Source organism: Salmo trutta, chromosome 33 (genome assembly GCF_901001165.1).
Source record: "Salmo trutta chromosome 33, fSalTru1.1, whole genome shotgun sequence".
Taxonomy (NCBI): Eukaryota; Metazoa; Chordata; class Actinopteri; order Salmoniformes; family Salmonidae; genus Salmo; species Salmo trutta.
Genome location: NC_042989.1, coordinates 27,644,238 through 27,665,326, shown reverse-complemented (window position 1 = coordinate 27,665,326; position 21,089 = coordinate 27,644,238). Strand labels below are relative to the sequence as shown.

The 21,089-nt window shown below is 43.1% G+C and overlaps 1 protein-coding gene across 2 annotated transcripts; it reads left to right on the top strand.

Moving 5' to 3' along the window:
* The first annotated feature begins 1,367 nt into the window (after positions 1 to 1,367).
* LOC115172779 (C-C chemokine receptor type 6-like) lies at positions 1,368 to 19,952 on the top strand. Of its 2 annotated transcripts, XM_029730523.1 has the most exons (4): positions 1,368 to 1,595; positions 18,225 to 18,567; positions 18,684 to 19,094; positions 19,202 to 19,952. In XM_029730523.1, the coding sequence occupies exons 2-4, from the start codon at positions 18,235 to 18,237 to the stop codon at positions 19,571 to 19,573; spliced, it is 1,116 nt and encodes a 371-aa protein (XP_029586383.1). In that variant the 5' UTR covers positions 1,368 to 1,595; positions 18,225 to 18,234; the 3' UTR covers positions 19,574 to 19,952. The 2 variants fall into 2 exon arrangements, with proteins under 2 accessions (XP_029586383.1, XP_029586384.1); XM_029730524.1 differs by lacking the exon at positions 1,368 to 1,595 and having other exon boundaries at positions 18,054 to 18,567.
* The last annotated feature ends 1,137 nt before the right edge of the window (positions 19,953 to 21,089 follow it).

Sequence of the window (21,089 nt, the reverse complement as noted above, 5' to 3'; positions counted from 1 at the left end):
GTTCTCCTAACCTTTGCCATTGGTTCCCCTAACCACCAACATTTGTCTTTAGTTCCCCTAACCATCAAAGTAAACTCTCCCCATAATTATCTTTGGTTGTTAGTGCAACAAGCAACCTGGTCTCAGATAAAGACGTGCAATACTATACATCCTCCAAGATGTATGATAAGTTATGGCATTCAATTCCTTATTTTTAGTTTATTTTTTATATATATTTACCCCTTTCCCCCCCAATTTCATGGTATCCAATTGGTAGTTACATCGCTGCAACTCCCGTACGGACTCGGGAGAGGCGAAGGTTGAGAGCCGTGCATCCTCTGAAACACAACCCAGCCAAGCCGCACTGCTTCTTGATACAACTCCCACTTAACCCGGAAGCCAGCTGCACCAATGTGTCAGAGGAAACACCGTACACCTGGAGCCCGTGTCAGTGTGCATTGCGCCTGGCCCGCCACAGGAGTCGCTAGTGCACGATGGGACAAGAACATCGCTGCCGGCCAAACCCTCCCCAAACTCGGAAGACACTGGGCCAATTGTGCACTGCCCCATGGTTCTCCCGGTCGCAGTCGGCTGCGACAGAGCCCGAACTCAAACCAGGATCTCTAGAGGCACAGCTAGCACTGCGATGCAGTGCCTTAGACCACTGCACCAATCGGGAGGCCTGGCATTCAATTCTTATGCTATTGTATAATCGAGTAAGACATACGATGCTATACGATATTAAAAAAAAAACGCTATATCCAAACTGTGTCAAGTGGGAATTGTGTGCCATAAAAGCCTAATCACTGGGCAAAACCTGTCTCGATAGTTGTAAAAGCGTACATACATTTTAGATATGTTGGCCCTCCCTGCTGGCCATATTGGGGAAATTCAAGTTCAAATACATCTACTGTAATTCATTCACATGGCCCCCAGCCCTATTCACTTTTGGAAAGGATTTAATTAGTATAAGTAATGCTATTGCCATAAAGCTTATTCCCATCATATCCTTTCAGATGCTGTTCCTAGGGTGTTGGGCTAGGGGTCCATGTTTGCATGAATGTCAATTCATCTCATTTTAAACATGACCAGTGCTTGTTGTGTGCTCAAACTGTAAAAGTTAGATTTTAATATGAAGCTGGGAATGTCCCAGAGATGCCATACTGTGTACTGTGTTTTTCATTTCAGAGCGTGTGTTACATAAAAGCCTGTCTGTATCTTTGAACACAGGTGGGATTTAGATGTGCAGGAGACAAGGCCAAAAGAGGAGAGATGAGATAAGCAACGATCAGATAAGCTATGCAGAAGCTGTTAGCTGCGGGGCTTCCACCTCCCAGTAAATACACAACCAACCACACTGAACCTCTGTGTCCACCTCCCCACCACACAAACAAACAGTAACTTCAGTCTGCCAAGAGTGTCAGGTAGCCTGTTGTTGTAGTTGCTATAACAGGAGTACTCCAACTCAAGCTCATATTTCTAGGCATCGTAGTTTACAGGATTGACCAGCCTTTGTCTGATTTGGAGGACTTTATTTTGGAGATAATCTGACCAGAAAGTACTTCATCAATTGTTTTGTATCCCGGCAACCTGTTCTCTCAAGGACTTTTCTACAGGTATGTACTGATAATTTACGAAATGTATTTGAAATAATCTAGTTCTCAGTTACAACTGAAAATAAAAATGTCAGGCAATGAATGTGGCACATCAAAACTCAAGCAGGGTTGAGTAGGTTATTTCCTAAATGTAGTCTGCTACAGTTACTATGTAGTTAGCTGTCCAAAATTGTAATCAGTAACGTAATTTTTGATCACCCAAACTCAGTAAGGTAATCTGATTACTTTCCGTTACTTTTGGATCACTTGCCCCTTAAGAGGCATTAGAAGAAGACAAAAAGGATCCATCAAACACATTTGGTGTGTTATCATAGTGGTCTTGGACTTGTGGTCTGATACGATTGAACAAACTTAAAATGTCTAATGCAGACGTTTTTTTTAATCTCAATATCAAATCATTTCCGGTACTTTGGTTAGATGACATGGAAATAGAGCTCTTTGGCCATGCACATCAAACTCCACAAAGAAATGGTTAATTGGCCACAAAATTCGACATTTTGCAATGGCCATCTCAGTCTCCAGACTTGAAACCCATTGAAAATCTATGGTTTGAATTGAAGAGGGCAGTCCTGAAGCGCAGATGAAGGGTATCAAGGATCTGAAAGGATTCTGTATGGAGCAATGGTCTAAGAAACCGTCCCAGTGCCACTAGAGATTCTGGCCTCAAGTCTAGGCCTGTCGCAGCTGACCGTGACCGAGAGACCCATGGGGTGAAGTACTATTTGCCCTGCGTCTTCCAGGTTAGGGGAGGGTTTGGCCGGCAGGGATGTCCTTGTCCCATCGCACACTAGCGACTCCTGTGGCGGGCCGGGCGCAGTGCACGCTGACACGGTCACCAGGTGCACAATGTTTCCTCCGACACATTGGTGACGCTGGCTTCTGGGTTAAGTGGGAATTATGTCAAGAAGCAGTGCGGCTTGGTTGGGTTGTGTTTCGGAGGACGCACGGCTCTCAACCTTTGCCTCTCCTGAATCCGTAAGGGAGTTGCAGCGATGAGACAATTGGATACCACGAAATTGTGGAGAAAAAGGGGTAAAAGTAAAAAAAAATAAGAAAAAAATTAAAGAACCGGCCCAATGTGTTCTCCAATTCATAAAACATTATAGTTGAAAGGCTCAGTGCCATTATTGTTGAAGTGTTGAAAGGTATTGAAAACAGGGGTGTCAATTTTGACCCCTACCTTTGTTTTGTTTTTTAGGGGTAGATCAGCTTTAACATTGCAGATAGATTGTAGATTCCATCAATGTAATTGTCTGCATCATTTCCAATCCCCCATATATACTTTTTTATTCATCACAATTTTCTTTAGACAATTTTGGTCCTTAATCGAGGGCCGACAGACACGTTTCCTACTTTCCCCCTTCCACTTGCCGCTTCCATTTTAGCTGCAATGTTGCAATTAGTTTGGTTGTAATTGAGTAGAGCAGAAATTGCCATATAATTTTTTTAGCTGCATGTGTGACATAACTATTACATGTTCAAGAAATCTCTCCCTCTCTCTGAGCAAACAATTAGTATAAAAAAATATTATTTACAAAAAAAATGCATACACTGTATACACAGTTGAAGTCGGAAGTTTATATACACCTTAGCCAAATACATTTAATCCGTTTTTCACAATTCCTGACATTTAATCCTAGTAAAACTTCCCTGTCTTAGGTCAGTAAGGATCACCACTTTATTTTAAGAATGTGAAATGTCAGAATAATAGTAGAGATAATGATTTATTTCAGCTTTTATTTCTTTCATCACATTCCTAGTGGGTCAGAAGTTTAGATACACTCAATGAGTATTTGGTAGCATTGCCTTTAAATTGTTTATCTTGGGTCAAACGTTTCGGGTAGCCTTCCACAAGCTTCCCACAATAAGTTGGGTGAATTTTGGCCCATTCCTCCTGACAGAGCTGGTGTAACTGAGTCAGGTTTGTAGGCCTTCTTGCATGCACACGCTTTTTCAGTTCTTCCCAAACATTTTCTATAGGATTGAGGTCAGGGCTTTGTGATGGCTACTCCAATACATTGACTTTGTTGTCCTTAAGCCATTTTGCCACAACTTTGGAAGTATGCTTGGGGTCATTGTACATTTGGAAGACCCATTTGCGACCAAACTTTAACTTCCTGACTGATGTCTTGAGATGTTGCTTCAATATATCCACATAATTTTCCTACCTCATGATGCCATCTATTTTGTGAAGTGCACGAGTCCCTCCTGCAGCAAAGTACCCCACAACATGATTCTGCCACCCCTGTGCTTCACGGTTGGGATGGTGTTCTTCGGCTTGCAAGCCTCCCCCTTTTTCCTCCAAACGTAACGATGGTCATTATGGCCAAATAGTTCTATTTCTATTTCATCATCTCTAGGAGACAGAACACGTCTCCTTCCTGAGTGGTATGACATCTGCGTGGTGCCATGGTGTTTATACTTGCGTACTATTGTTTGTACAGATGAACGTGGTACCTTCAGGCATTTGGAAATTGCTCCCAAGGATGAACCAGACGTGTGGAGGGCCACATTTTTTTTCTGAGGTCTTGGCTGATTTCTTTTGATTTTCCCATGATGTCAAGCAAAGAGGCACTGAGTTTGAAGGTAGGCCTTGAAATACATCCACAGGTACAACTCCAATTGACTCAAATATGTCAATTAGCCTATCAGAAGCTTCTAAAGTCATGACATCATTTTCTGGATTTTTTTCAAGCTGTTTAATGGCACAGTCAACTTCATGTATGTAAACTTCTGACTACTGGAATTGTGATACAGTGAATTATAAGTGAAATAATCTGTCTGTAAACAATTGTTGGAAAAAGGACTTGTATCATGCACAAAGTAGATGTCCTAATCGACTTGCAAAATCTATAGTTTGTTAACAATAAATGTGTGGAGTGGTTGAAAAACTAGTTTTAATGACTCCAACCTAAGTGTATGTAAACTTCCAATTTCAACTGTGTAATATGGGGTAGTTCAATGTTTTACACTCTTGAACTCTTTTCAGTAATTTTTATAATTCTTATCAAACAGAAGTGAAACCATAGTACTATTAGTGTTGACTCCTGATAACAGTCTGTGAGCTGATTCTCAATGTGCTTATCTTTGATTATGACCAGCAGGCTCCACTAGCACCTCTTTGACCTGTTTTAGTCAAATGCCCTGTACAATGTGTCTGAGTATCTCTAGCCCTGGGTCTGAAAGATCCGGCCCCGGGTTCCCAAACGCATCTTAAGGCTAAGTTTGTCGTTAAAACCATAGGAACCTATGATGCTTTTGTGCTTTTTTTGTGCTTTTTTTTTACTCAACTACACGTGTCTTGACGTACTCTCAGTTACAACAGAAAATGGGGTCATTCACAACTAGCAGATGTTCTCAAGCTGTTTCTCAGTAAATAGTGTTGATCACTTTCAGTGCTTGGCCTCAAAGACATAACATGGTTAAACGTAAATCTATGACACTCAAATTAGAATACGTTACGTTTGGTATGGTTACATAAGACATGAAAGGAGGTAGGATGGTCAGGGAGGATGTATGGGCATATAACTTGAGCGTCTAGGAAATCAAAGGTTGCATGTTCAAATCACATCACGGACAACTTTAGCATTTTAGCAACTTTGCAACTACTTACTACATTTTAGCTACTTATCATGTTAGCTAACCTTTCCCCTTATCTTCAAATCAAATGTTATTAGTCACATGCGTCGAATACAACAGTGATACAAAAGCGTCACTTACAGTGAAATGCTTACTTACGAGCCCCTAACCAACAATGCAATTTAAAAAAAATACAGATAAGAATAAGAGATAAAAGTAACAAGTAATTAAAGAGCAGCAGTGAAATAACATTAGCGAGACTATATACAGGGGGGTACCGATACAGAGTCAATGTGTGGGGGCACTGGTTATTTGAGGTAGTATGTACATGTAGGTAGAGTTATTAAAGTGACTATGCATAGATGACAACAGAGAGTAGCAGTGGTGTAAACAGGGGTGAGAGAGGGTGAGGGGTGGCACTGCATATAGTCTGGGTAGCCATTAGACTAGATGTTCAGAATCTTATGGCTTGGGGGTAGAAGCTGTTTAGAAGCCTCTTGACCTAGACTTGGCGCCCCGGTGCCGCTTGCCATGCGGCAGCAGAGAGAACAGTCTATGACTAGGGTGGCTGGAGTCTTTGACAATTTTTAGGGCCTTCCTCTGACACTGCCTGGTATAGAGGTCCTGAATGGCAGGAAGCTTGGCCCCAGTGATGTACTGGGCCATTCGCACTACCCTCTGTAGTGCCTTGCGGTCGGAACCGAGCAGTTGCCATACCAAGCAGTGATGCAACCAGTCAGGATGCTCTCGATGGTGCAGCTGTAGAACTTTTTGAGGATCTGAGGACCCATGCCAAATCTTTTCACTCCTGAGGGGGAATAGGTTTTGTTGTGCCCTCTTCACGACTGTCTTGGTGTGCTTGGACCATGTTAGTTTGTTGGTGATGTCAACCTACTCCACTGCAGCCCCGTCGATGAGAATGGGGGCGTGCTCTGTCTCTTTTTCCTGTAGTCCACAATCATCTCCTTTATCTTGATCGCGTTGAGGTAGAGGTTGTAGTCCTGGCACCTCATGGCCATGTCTCTGACCTCCTCTCTATAGGCTGTCTCGTCGTTGTCGGTGATCAGGCCTACCACTATTGTGTCATCGGCAAATTCAATGATGGTGTTGGAGTCGTGCCTGGCCATGCAGTCAACAAGGAGTACAGGAGGGGACTGAGCACGCACCCGAGGGGCCCCTGTGTTGAGGATCAGCGTGGCGGATGTGTTGTTACCTACCCTTACCACTTGGGGGCGGCCCGTCAGGAAGTCCAGGATCCAGTTGCAGAGGGAGGTGTTTAGTCCCAGGGACCTTAGATTATTGATGAGCTTTGAGGGCACTATGGTGTTGAACGCTGAGCTGTGGTCAATGAATAGCATTCTCACATAGATGTTCCTTTTGTCCAGGTGGGAAATGGCAGTGTGGAGTGCAATGGAGACTGCATCATCTGTGGATCTGTTGGGGCGGTATGCAGATTGGAGTGGGTTTAGGGTTTCTGGGGTGATGGTGTTGATGTGAGCCATGACCAGCCTTTCAAGGCACTTCATAGCTATAGACGTGAGTGCTACGGGTCGATAGTCATTTAGGCAGGTTAGCTTAGTCCCTGTGCCAAAGAACACTATGGTGGTCTGCTTAAAACATGCTGGTATTACAGACTCAGACAGGTTGAGGTTGAAAATGTCAGTGAAGACACTTGCCAGTTGGTCAGCGCATGCTCGCTGTACATGTCCTGGTAATCTGTCTGGCCCTGCGGCCTTGTGAATGTTGACCTGTTTAAAGGTCTTCCTCACATTGGCTGCAGAGAGTGTTATCACACAGTCTTCTGGAATAGCTGGTGCTCTCATGCATTCAGTGTTACTTTCCTCGAAGCGAGCATAGAAGTAGTTTAGCTCATCTGGTAGGCTCCTGTCACTGGGCAGCTCTCGGCTGTGCTTCCCTTTGTAGTCTGTATTGGTTTGGAAGCCCTGCCACATCCAACAAGCATCAGAGCCGGTGTAGTTTGATTCAATCTTAGCCATGTATTGATGCTTTTTCTGTTTGATGGTTCATCGGAGGGCATAGCGGGATTTCTTATAAGCTTCCGGGTTAGAGTCCCGCTCCTTGAAAGCGGTAGCTCTAGCCTTTAGCTCAGTGCGGATGTTGCCTGTAATCCATGGCTTTTGGTTGTGGTATGTACGTACAGTCACTGTGGGGATGACGTCATCAATGCACTTATTGATGAAGCCAATGACTGATGTGGTGTACTCCTCAATGCCATCGGAGGAATCGTGGAACATATTCCACTCTGTGCTAGCGAAACAGTCCTGTAGCTTAGCATCTGCTTCCTCTGACCACGTTTTTATTGATCTAGTCACTGGTGCTTCCTGCTTTAATTTTTGATTGTAAGCAGGCATCAGGAGGATGGAATTATGGTCAGATTTGCCAAATGGAGGGCGAGGGAAAGCTTTGTATGCATCTCTGTGTGTGGAGTATATGTAGTCCAGAGTTCTTTCCCTCTGGTTGCACATTTAACATGCTGATAGAAATTTGGTGAAGCGGATTTAAGTTTCCCTTCATTAAAGTCCCCGGCTACTTGGAGCGCTGCCTCTGGGTGAGCGTTTTCTTGTTTGCTTATGGCGGAATACAGCTCATTCAATGCTGTCTTAGTTTCAGCCTCTGACTGTGGTGGTATGTATAAACAGCTACAAAGAATATAGATGAAAACTCTCTCGGTAGGTAGTGTGGTCTACAGCTTATCATGAGATACTCTACCTCAGGCGAGCAATAGCTCGAGACTTCCTTAGATATCGTGCACCAGCTGTTGTTTACAAATAATACATAGATCGCCGCCCCTTGTCTTAACAGACACCGCTGTTCTATCCTGCCGGTACATCGTATAACCAGCCAGCTGTGTGTTGATGTTGTCGTCATTCAGCCACGACTCCGTGAAGCATAAGATGTTATAGTTTTTAATGTCCTGCCGGTACACGTTGCACGTTTGCTAGCAGAATGGAGGGAAGTGGGGGTTTATTCGATCGCCTACGAATTCTCAGAAGGCAGCCGACCTTTGCCCCCTCTTTCTCCGCCTCCTCTTCACGCAGATCACGGGGATCGGGGCCTGTTCCCGAGGAAGCAGTGTATCCTTCGCGTCGGGCTCGTCAGAGTCGTGAAAGGATAAAGAGAGGATTCTGCTAGTCCATGGTGAGTAATTGCAGTCCTGACGTCTCAAAGTTATTTTCGGTCATAAGAGACGGTAGCGGCAACATTATGTACAAAATAAGTAAAAAAATAAGTTACAAACACAAGTAAATGAACAAAAAAACACAATCGGCTCGGGGCACATAAAAAGTCTGCCATCCTCTCCTGCACCATTTTACTTAACCCCTTAAACCCTAATCCTAACTCCTAACCCTAACCTGAACACCTAGCCTAGCTAAAGTTTGCCACCTAGCTAACATTAGCCACAACCAGTGGTGCAAATCTGGTTTTAGAAGTGGAGGGGGGGAGAGCATAACCTGTCAGGAGGTCTGGGAGTCCTCCCTCAGAATGTTTGAGGGATCTAAAGCTAATTTCCTGTATTTCTACACAATGTAATTTTACCCTTTTGGGGTCACTTTTATTGTAAATAAGAATATAATATGTTTCTAAACACTTCTAAATGAATGTGAATGCTACCATGATTATGGATAATCCTGAATGAATTGTGAATAATGATGAGTGAGAAAGTTATAGACACACAAATATCAGACCTCCCAAAAAATGCTAACCTCCCATATTATTGTAATGGTGAGAGGTTACCATGTCTTGGGGGTATGATATTTGTGAGTCTGTAACTTTCTCACTCATCACCATTCATGATCCATTCAGGATTATACATAATTATGTTAGCATTCACATTCGTGTACAAGTGTTTAGAACATATTATATTCTTATTTACAATAAAAGTGACTCCAAAATGAAACAATACATTATTTACCATTAATTTCTATTGGGCACAAAATAATCTGAAACAAGCAGCAAATACATCAAACAAATGTGTAGAGTCACAAGCTTGATGTAGTGATTGTGCGCTATGGATGTGGGACCGAATACTTAACTTTTTACTAAACTCAGCAAAATAAAGAAACATCCCTTTTTCAGGACCCTGTCTTTCAAACATAATTTGTTCAAATCCAAATAACTTCACAGATCTTCATTGTAAAGGGTTTAAACACTATTTCCCATGCTTGTTCAATGAACCATAAACAATTAATGAACATGCACCTGTGGAACGGTCGTTAAGACACTAACAGCTTACAGACGGTAGGCAATTAAGGTCACAGTTATGAAAACTTAGGACACTAAAGAGGCCTTTCTACTGACTCTGACAAACCCCAAAAGAAAGATGCCCAGGGTCCCTGCTCATCTGCGTGAACGTGCCTTAGGCATGCTGCAAGGAGGCATGAGGACTGCAGATGTGGGCAGGGCAATAAATTGCAATGTCCATACTGTGAGGTGCCTAAGACAGCGCTACAGGGAGACAGGACGGACAGCTGATCGTCCTCGCAGTGGCAGACCACGTGTAACAACACCTGCACAGGATTGGTACAGCCGAACATCACACCTGCAGGACAGGTAAAGGATGGCAACAACAACTGCCCGAGTTACACCAGGAACGCACAATCCCTCCATCAGTGCACAGACTGTCTGCAATAGGCTGAGAGAGGCTGGACTGAGGGCTTGTAGGCCTGTTGTAAGTCAGGTCCTCACCAGACATCACCGGCAACAACATCGCCTATGGGCACAAACCCATAGGGGTGGCAGGTAGCCTAGTGGTTGAGCGTTGGGCTAGTAACCGAAAGCTTGCAAGATCAAATCCCCGAGCTGACAAGGTGTTGCTGTCGTTCTGCCCCTGAACAAGGCAGTTAACACACTGTTTCTAGGCCGTCATTGAAAATAAGTTCTTAACGGACTTGCCTAGTTAAAATAAAGGTAAAAAAAACAACAACAAAAAACAGACAGGACTGGCAAAAAGTGCTCTTCACTGACAAGTCTTGGTTTTGTCTCACCAGGGGTGATGGTTGGATTCGCGTTTATCGTCGAAGGAATGAGCGTTACACCGAGGCCTGTACTCTGGAGCAGGATTGATTTAGAGGTGGAGGGTCCGTCATGGTCTGGGGCGATGTGTCACAGCATCATCGGACTGAGATTGTTGTCATTGCAGGCCCAAAAAAATTCTCACCTTTATTTAACCAGGTAGGCCAGCGACCTGGCCAAGATTGAGCAAAGCAGTGCGACACAAACAACACAGAGTTACACATGGGATAAACAAACGTACAGTCAATTACACAATAGAAAAGTCTATATAAAGTGTGTGCAAATATAGTAAGATTAGGGAGGTAAGGCAATAAATAGGCCATAGTGGCGAAATAATTACAATTTAACAATTAAACACTGGAGTGATAGATGTGCAGAAGATGAATGTGCAAGTAGAGATACTGGGGTGCAAAGGAGCAAAAAATAAATAACAATATGGGGATGGTAGTTGGGTGGGCTATTTACAGATGGACTATGTACAGGTGCAATGATCGGTAAGCTGCTCTGACAGCTGATGATTAAAGTTAGTGAGGGAGATATGAGTCTCTAGCTTCAGTGATTTTTGCAATTCGTTCCAGTCATTGGCAGCAGAGAACTGTAAGGAATGGTGGCCAAAGGAGGAGTTGGCTTTGGGGGTGACTAGTGAAATATACCTGCTGGAGCGCGTGCTACGGGTGGGTGTTGCTATGGTGACCAGTGACCTGAGATAAGGTGGGGCTTTACATAGCAAAGACTTATAGATGACCTGGAGCCAGTGGGTTTGGCAACGAATATGAAGCGAGGGCCAGCCAACGAGACCATACAGGTCGCAGTGGTAGGTAGTGTATGGGGCTTTGGTGACAAAACGGATGGCACTGTGATAGACTACATCCAATTTGCTGAGTAGAGTGTTGGAGGCTATTTTGTAAATGACATCGCCGAAGTCAAGGATCGGTAGGATAATCAGTTTTACGAGGGTATGTTTGGCAGCATGAGTGAAGGATGCTTTGTTGCAAAATAGGAAGCCGATTCTAGATTCAATCTCAACGCTCCCTCATGTGGTACCCTTCCTGCAGGTTCATCCTGACATGACCCTCCAGCATGACAATGCCACCAGCCATACTGCTCGTTCTGTGTGTTATTTCCTGCAAGACAGGAATGTCAGTTTTCTGCCGTGGCCAGCGAAGAGCCCGGATCTCAATCCCATTGAGCACGTCTGGGACCTGTTAGATCGGAGGGTGAGGGCTAGGGCCATTCCAACCAGAAATGTCCGGAAACTTGTAGGTGCCTTGGTGGAAGAGTGGGGTAACATCTCAAAGCAAGAACTGGCAAATCTGGTGCAGTCCATGAGGAGGAGATGCCCTGCAGTACTTGATGCAGCTGGTGGCAATACCAGATACTGACTGTTAATTTCGATTTTGACCCCCCATTTGTTCAGGGACACATTATTCCATTTCTGTTTGTCACATGTCTGTGGAACTTGCTCAGTTTATGTCTCAGTTGTTGAATCTTGTTATGTTCATACAAATATTTACACATGTTAAGTTTGCTAAAAGTAAACAGTTGACAGTGAAAGGATGTTTCTTTTTTTGCTGAGTTTATTTTAAAACACATACAAGTGAATTTGTCCCTGTACTTTTGGTCCCCTAAAATGGGGGGCTACAGTAAGTACAAAAAGTGCTGTAATTTCTAAACGGTTCTCCCGATATCGATAAAAATATCTTTAAATGAAAGCTGAGAGTCTGCACTTTAACACATAGTCATTGTTTGATTTCAAACTTTTGGAGTAGAGAGCCAAAATAAGAAGAAATGCTTCACTGTCCCAATAATTACGTAATTCATATTTATCACAAAAAGGTAGTGGGTAAAGAAAACAGACATAAAAAAATAAAATAAAACAAAATCAACACCTAATAGTATTGTAGAGATATTTTTACTTTAACACAATATACACTTTATATTCACAAAAGTATGTGGACACCCCAAATTAGTGGATTTGGCTATTTCAGCCTTACCCATTGCTGACAGGTGTATAAAACCGAGCACACAGCCATGCAATCTCCATAGACAAATATTGCAGTAAAATGTTGTTACTGACGCGTTCATTGATTTTCAAGGTGGCACTGACATAGGATGCCCCCTTTCCAACAAGTCAGTTTGTCAAATTTCTGCCCTGCTAGAGCTGCACCGATCAACTGTAAGTGCTAGAGCTGCACCGGTCAACTGTAAGTGCTAGAGCTTACATTGCACCATGTGCAATGCCAAGCGTCGGCTGGAGTTTTTTATTTCTTTATTTTCATTTCACCTTTATTTAACCAGGTAGGCCAGTTGAGAACAAGTTCTAATTTACAACTGCGACCTGGCTAAGATAAAGCAAAGCAGTGCGACAAAAACAACAACACAGAGATACACATAAACAAACATACAGTCAATAACACAATAGAAACATATAGGTACAGTGTTTGCAAATGTAGAAGAGCAGGGAGGTAAGGCAATAAATAGGCCACAGAGGCAAAATAATTACAATTTAGCATTAACACTGGAGTGATAGATGTGCAGATGATGATGTGCAAGTAGAGATACTGGGGTGCAAAAGAGCAAGAGGATAAGTAACAATATGGGGATGAGATAGTTGGGTGAGCTATTTACAAATTGGCTGTGTACAGGTACAGTGATCGGTAAGCTGCTCTGACAGCTGATGCTTAAAGTTAGAGAGGGAGATATAAGACTCCACTTTCAGTCATTTTTGCAATTCGTTCCAGTAATTGGCAGCAGAGAACTTGAAGGAAAGGCGGCCAAAGGAAGTGTTGGCTTCGGGGATGACCAGTGAAATATACCTGCTGGAGCGCGGTAAGCACCATGGTCTTGTAGTCAACCTTTTTTTCCAGTGGTGGACAAAGTCGTTCACAGAGAGGTAGGAGGAAGGAGAAGGTGGAAAAGAGTTTCCTGGGGTTAGAGGCAGAAGCTTGAAATTTAGTGTGCTAGAAATCGGCTTTAGCAGCGGATACAGAGGAAGAGAAGGTAGAGAAGAGGGAGTGAAAGGATGATAGGTCCTCCAGAAGTTTAGTTTCCTCCATTTTCGCTCAACTGCCTGCAGCCCCGTTCTGTAAGCTCGCAATGAGTCACTCAGCCACGGAGCAGGAGGGCCGAGACAGCCCGGGAGGAAAGGGGACAGTGCGAGTTATAGGATGCGGAAAGAGAAAGTAGGAGAGTAGGGTCGAAGAGGCAGAATCAGGAAACAGGAGGGAGAAGGATGTAGCAGAAGGGAGAGATGATAGAAGAGTAGCGAGTAGTGGGCAATAGGTGACAATAATGTTAAGCTTGAGTGGACAATTGACAGTGACAGCATGGAATTCAAATGAAGAGATGGACAGGTGAGAGAGGGAGAAAATCTCCACTTAGGAGAAATTAGTAGAACTGTGCCACCACCGTGATGACCAGATGCTCTTGGACTATGAGAGAAAACGTAGTCAGATGAAGAAAGAGTAGCTGGAGTAGCAGTGTTCTCTGGAGTGATCCATGTCTCTGTCAGGGCCAAAAAGTTAAGGGACTGAAGAGCAGCATAGGCTGAGATGAACTCGGCGTTCTTGACCACAGATCGGCAGTTCCAAATGCTGCCTGAGACTCGGAATTCCACATGGGTTGTGCGCGTAAGGTACACTAAATTAGAAGGATTGCAGCCAAGGGGTGGGGAGCTTGTGTAAAGCCTACAGGAAGAGGTGCGACGGTATAGAAAACGCATACATAGTTGACAAAGCTACAAAAGAGCAACATTTGATAATCTGTAAATAACTAGGTAAAATACTCATGTGAGAGAGTGGTGTGGAGCCTTCCTCTCTTTCCTTCCTCGAACAACTCTGCAGAATAACTCGAACCGTCTTTGTTTCGGCCACGGTCTTAGTTTTAAGACAAAACCGCCACTGACATGACCGACACTTACAGATGCTGCTGAGAAACTAGGGGAGACTGAAGAACTAACTCTAATTGCTAATAGCCTAGCAGAGGTGGAGAGCACACTTCTCTGTACTAATTGCTAATTGGCCCCACCCCCCCAATCCGGGTTGATGTGTCAATAACTATCGGCAAATTATGCACAGTCAGCAGTTCACACAGCAAGTAGGCCACTGGGAAGACAGGCAGCAGTTAAAGTAGATGGCCCTAGCTAACAAGAAGACAGTACTAGACCACAACAGATAAAGAGACAAAAAAAATATACTTATCACTCCTGGAGATATCAGGAGTCCTCTAGCTATAGATTGAAGCATGACAATGCCCCCGTGCACAAAACGAGGTCCATACAGAAATTGTTTGTTGAGATTAGTGTGGAAGAACTTGACTGGCCTGCACAGAGCCCTAACCTCAACCCCATTGAGCACCTTTGGGATAAATTGGAACGCCGACTGCAATCCAGGCCTAATCACCCAACGTCAGTGCCCGACCTCACTAATGTTCTTAGGGCTGAACGGAAGCAAGTCCCCGCAGCAATGTTCCAACATCTAGTGGAAAGCCTTCCAAAAAGAGTGGAGGCTGTTATAGCAGCAAAGGGGGGACCAACTCCATAATAATGCCCATGATTTTGGAGATGTTCGAAGAGCAGGTGTCCACATACAGCATTCCATATAAGGTATCCAGACCGTATGAAATTTGCACAGTGTACGTTTAATCTTGTAATAAATCAAATCTAGTGACACATAACTTTACATTTCTGCCATCCATTTTGACATTGTGGGAGGATAACCAACATTCCAATTAATGGCAATGCATTTCACAGCCGCTATAAATGATAGGTTACACAGTCTCCAGTATCAACATTTCCAAGCAAACAAAAACAGAGAGAAGGGAGAATCTGTAGACATGCTAAGATAAAATAACATACTCTTTGCCAGAATTCACTCAGCCTTCACCAGAGCATAACATATGCAATAACATTGAAATATATCCCCTTTTGTGTTTTATACCTCCAGTAGAGGAATTACATATCTGAGTGCATGATGTTCAGTTTCACTAGCATATAGTACATTCTATGGATGGTCTTAAACTAAAGTCGTTTATGTCTGAGATTATATGAACATGATTGGTTATTCAAACATATCTGTATCCATTCATCATCATCAGTAGTGTCTCCCAGGTCTTCATCACATTTTGTTTGTGTCATCGGTAAAAGCCTGTGTCAACCCTTGCTACAGTTTGGAAATCAACTTTAGAGGTTTGTCAGACTGTTTTAAAATAGTTTCAATCTTTGAAGCTCCTGGCTTGTACAGTGTTTGCTACCCAGAGAGAATAAAGTGTTGCATCTGCAAGAGTTAACCTCAAAGCCATCAGACCCCTGTCACCATCTGATCCTGGTGTACATTTATACATTATATTATCCAAGAAGAGAATCAATGGTTCAATAATTGAAATGACCATTATTCCCAGATCCCAGACTGTAGCCTGCCCATCAACTCAAGATGGAACTTTGTATCCATTCACTGATTGTTATAATATACTTCAAAATTCACCTCCGTTCCGTAGACTGGTCTTCCCTGGCTGTCTGACCCGGCTGGGACACCTGTCACCATCTGATCCTGCTAAGACATGATGAGCATAGTGTTGTGTACTGACTGTGCACCATGACAGTGAAGGCTGTAGAGCTGTTTATACCGTGTCAGTGTGAAAAGTAGGGAATTAGCTAGGGAAACTGACAAATCAATAACGTTACATTGACTGTGATTGGGGCTGTGATCACTGACTGTGATTGGGGCAAAAATAATATGTAACGTTAGCCAACTTTTGGCGATAGCCAACTGGCGAAAACGAGCCAAGTTCATTTACTTCTGTTGCAACTGGACAAAACAAAGTGGTGTCCCTGCAGTTCTAAATCCCCTCGGCTGAAACCACCAAAAAGCCTGACCGCTCTGGTCCTAAAGCACACCGATGCCGCTTTTTGTATGACAATGCAATGATAAACTGTGTGTGTGTGTGTGTGTGTGTGGGGGGGGGGGGGGGGTCTAAATGTCATTTTAGGATGTGTGTGTGTGTGTGTGTGTGTGTGTGTGTGTGTGTGTGTGTGTGTGTGTGTGTGTGTGTGTGTGTGTGTGTGTGTGTGTGTGTGTGTGTGTGTGGCCCCTGGCCACAACAAAGTGGAATTCATAAAATATACACTACCGGTCAAAAGTTTTAGAACACCTACTCATTCAAGGGGTTTTCTTTATTTTTACTATTTTCTACATTGTAGAATAATAGTGAAGACATCAAAACTATGAAATAACACATGTAGTAACCAAAAAAGTGTAGTAACCAAAAAAGTGTTAATCATTTTATATTTGAGGTTCTTCATATAGCCACCCTTTGCCTTGATGACAGCTTGGCACACTCTTGGCATTCTCTCAACCAGCTTCATGAGGTAGTCCCCTGGAATGCATTTCAATTAACAGGTGTGCCTTGTTAAAAGTTAATTTGTGGAATTTCTTTCCTTCTTAATGCGTTTGAGCCAATCAGTTGCGTTGTGAAAAGGTAGGGGGGTATACAGACGAAAGCCCTATTTGGTAAAATAAGACGAAAGCCCTATTTCATGGAAAGAACAGCTCAAATAAGCAAATAAAAATGACAGTCCATCATTACTTTAAGACATAAATGTCAGTCAATGCGGAAAATTTCAAGAACTTGAAAGTTTCAAGTGCAGTCGGAAAAACCATCAAGCGCTATGATGAAACTGGCTCTCATGAGGACCGCCACATGAATGGAAGACCCAGAGTTACCTCTGCTGCAGATGATAAGTTTATTAGAGTTACCAGCCTCAGAAATTGCAGCCCAAATAACTGCTTCACAGAGTTCAAGTAACAGACACATCAACATCAACTGTTCAGAGGAGACTGTGTGAATCAGGCCTTTATGGTCGAATTGCTGCAAAGAAACCACTACTAAAGGACACCAATAAGAAGAAGACTTGCTTGGGCCAATAAACACAAGCAATGGACATTAGACCGGTGGAAATTTGTCCTTTGGTCTGATGAGTCCAAATGGGAAATACACATGCTCTCCGCATGTGTATTTCCTACTGTAAAGCATGGAGGAGGTGTTATGGCGTGGGGGTGCTTTGCTGGTTACAGTGTCTGTGATTTATTTAGAATTCAAGGCAGACTTAACCAGCATGGCTACCACAGCATTCTGCAGCGATACGCCATCCCATCTGGTTTGGGCTTAGTGGGACTATCATTTGTTTTTAAACAGGACAAGGACCCAACACACCTCCAGGCTGTGTAAGGGCAATTTTACCAAGAAGGAGAGTGATGGAGTGCTGCATCAGATGACCTGGCTTCCACAATCCTCCACGAACTCAACCAAATTGAGATGGTTTGGGATGAGTCGGACCGCAGATTGAAGGAAAAGCAGCCAACAAGTGCTCAGCATTTGTGGGAACTCCTTCAAGACTGTTGGAAAAACATTCCAGGGGAAGTTGGTTGAGAGAATGCCAAGAGTGTGAAAAGCTGTCATCAAGGCAAAGGGTAGCTATTTGAAGAATCTCAAATATAAAATATATTTTGATTTGTTTAACACTTTTTTGGTTACTACATGATTCCATGTGTTTTTTCATAGTTGTGATATGTTCACTATTATTATACAATGTAGAAAATAGTAAAAATAAAGAAAAACCCTTGAATGAGTAGGTGTTCTAAAACTTTTGGCCGGTAGTGTATATATTGCAAATTAGTCACTTAATGTACCAATCGCAATTTGCAACATATTATACAAAATGGATGATGGACATCCACAAATGAATACATACGAAACGTAACATATCATACTAAATGGAGGGAGACAGATTTACATTTACTATGTTACATCTATCCCTGAGTCCAAGTTGCAGCGCTCAACAGTATGTGTAAAATAAGAAATGGCACATTGTAGCTGCAGCCTTAAGATAGTTCACAAATACTGTGATGTTTTTCTCTTTTTTTGTCATGGACTTGATTGTACACCATTAAAGAGTAATTTAATGACTAAATCAGGATAGAAGACTACTATTCTCTACAGCAAAATATGTCTTCTCCACAGGTGATAAAACATGAATGAGATGTGCACAGATGCATATGATTATGACAACACAGAAAACTACACTAAAGATTATCCAGATGATAATGAATATATCTGTAACCTGAATCCCAACCGTGATATGGAGATAGTCATACAGACCTACTTCCATTCCTTCATCTGTGCATTCGGTTTCTGTGGCAATGCATTGGTGATAGTCACATATGCCTTCTACAAGAAAGCCAAGACCATGACGGACGTGTACCTTCTGAACGTGGCGGTGGCAGACCTGCTCTTCATCATGGCCCTACCTCTCATAATATACAATGAGCAGCATGACTGGAGCATGGGCTCAGTGGCCTGCAAGGTATGGAGTTCTCACAGTTCCTAATGAAGTTCCCAATATAAGTTCCAAAGTTCAAAATGTGTTCATTTCCACATTGCATGGACAATGTTTTTCTTCATTTTATTTTAATTTATAAGGCTTTTCGAGGAGCCTACAGCATCAACCTGTACAGTGGCATGCTCCTGCTGGCCTGCATCAGTAGAGACCGCTACATCTCCATCGTCCAGGCCAGGCGCTCCTTTGGCCTCCGGTCCCAGAACCTGATCTATAGCCGCCTAATCTGTACAGCCATCTGGGCTCTGGCCATAGCCCTGTCCGTCCCCACAGTCATCTACAATGAGCGGGTTGAGGAGACCATCTTGCTAGAAGGGACTATAACCGTGTGCCAGGCGCAGTTCCAAAGTAACAGGACCGCCCGGTTGATGAAGGTGCTGGTGCCTAGCCTGCAGGTGGCCATGGGGTTCTTCCTGCCCCTCCTGGCCATGGTCATCTGCTATGCCAGCATCCTATGGACCCTACTGAGGGCCCAAAGCACCCAGAGACACAAGGTTTAAGTATCCACCAAAATTCCAGTAATAGAATTGGAATGTTTAATTCTAAGAATATATTTGTGTCCAAGTCAATGTTTCTTAAGTTTATCTCATCTTCTCTTCAGGCGGTTCGTGTGGTCCTAGCCGTGGTGGTGGTCTTCATCGTGTGCCACCTGCCCTACAACGTGGTGCTACTCTACCACACGGTGGCGCTGTTCCAGCAGAGGGAGTGTGAGGTAGAGAACATCCTCCTCACCACCCTCACCATCACCAGGAGCCTGGCCTACCTCCACTGCTGCCTCAACCCTATCCTGTATGCCTTCATTGGGGTCAAGTTCAGGAGTCGCTTCAGGAAGATCCTGGAGGACCTGTGGTGCATGGGCAGGAAGTACATCTACCCGTCTGGACGCTCCTCACGCATGACCTCTGACCTCTATATCCCAGCACACAAGTCCTCTGACGGATCCAACAAGAATGGCTCGTCGTTTACCATGTGAAGATGGGAGTATGTAGAGATTGCCTCCAATGACTATGGGTGATGATAGCATGGTTAGTCAGGAAATCAAGTAGTGACTTATATTCTGTGTACAGTGTGAGTATTTGTTTGCAACTGTATCTACATCATTTACCTATAGTATTTGCTGTATTACTCAAATAAAATCAAATGTATTTATATAGCCCTTCTTACATCAGCTGATATCTCAAAGTGCTGTACAGAAACCCAGCCTAAAACCCCAAACAGCAAGCAATGCAGGTGTAGAAGCACTTTGAATGCTCATCGCTACTCCAATTACAGAAATGACAGAAAATAGCTTACGGTTGTGAGTGTGCGTAAATAAAAGCCGGGCATTCTACCAGAGAATTGTAGAACTTGGACACTGTCTCGTTGCCTAATGTTATATCCTAATTTGACTTTGGTGTAGGTCATGTTGTTTTTCACATTACCATCTCTGGTAAATACATACTACAGTATATCAAATAAAATCTGTTTATTTCTCACATGCACAGGATACAGAAGTTGTAGTGAAATGGTTACTTGCGTAGTGGAGTCTTTTGTTTAGACATGTTTTGTTTAGACAGCTAGCTAAACAATGAACCATAATCCCAACTCAAAACGTTACTACCCTGCATGACACACACACGATAACAACATACACACTATACATACACATGGATTTAGTACTGTAGATATGTGCTAGTGGTGGAGTAGGGGCCTTAGGGCACACAGTGTGTTGTGAAATCTGTGAATGTATTGTAATGTTTTAAAATTGTATAACCTGCCTTAATTTTTGCAGGACCCCAGGAAAAGTAGGTGCTGCTTTGGCAGCAGCTAATGGGGATCCATAATAAATGGTGTGAAGTTACTTTGTCAAGCCAGACAACTTAGGGGAATCTGTGTACTAGATATCACTTTTGTGAGGTGATATCTAGTACACAGATTCCCCTAAGTTGTCTGGCTTGACAAAGTAACTTCACACCATTTATTATGGATCCCCATTAGCTGCTGCCAAAGCAGCACCTACTTTTCCTGGGGTCCTGCAAAAATTAAGGCAGGTTATACAATTTTAAAAACATTACAATACATTCACAGATTTCACAATCTGTGAGGTAGCGAACCAACCAGATTCAATGTTAGCTAGCTAACATTAGACTATAACTAGCAATGTAAATGGCTCTGAGATGCGTATAATATTACTGCACAGATCATACATGCAATGTTAGCTAGCGAGCCAGCCCACTAACATTAGCTAGCTAGGGAACAGTATGCTTTAACTTGAAATGAAAATGACAAAATTAGAAATGTATAATACCTGAAAATGTAGTTAGCTAGACTATCTTACCTGTATACATGGATGGACGCTTCTCCCTCTCTGTCACGAATGCCATGGTTGCAGATGCATAAAACACTTGTCTCCGGATTACAACAGCCTTCTGTGTGTTTGCTTTTCAACTCGCTCTGCATATTTGCAATCAAACGGCAACATTTTCTCCATCTCCTTAGTTATCATACTC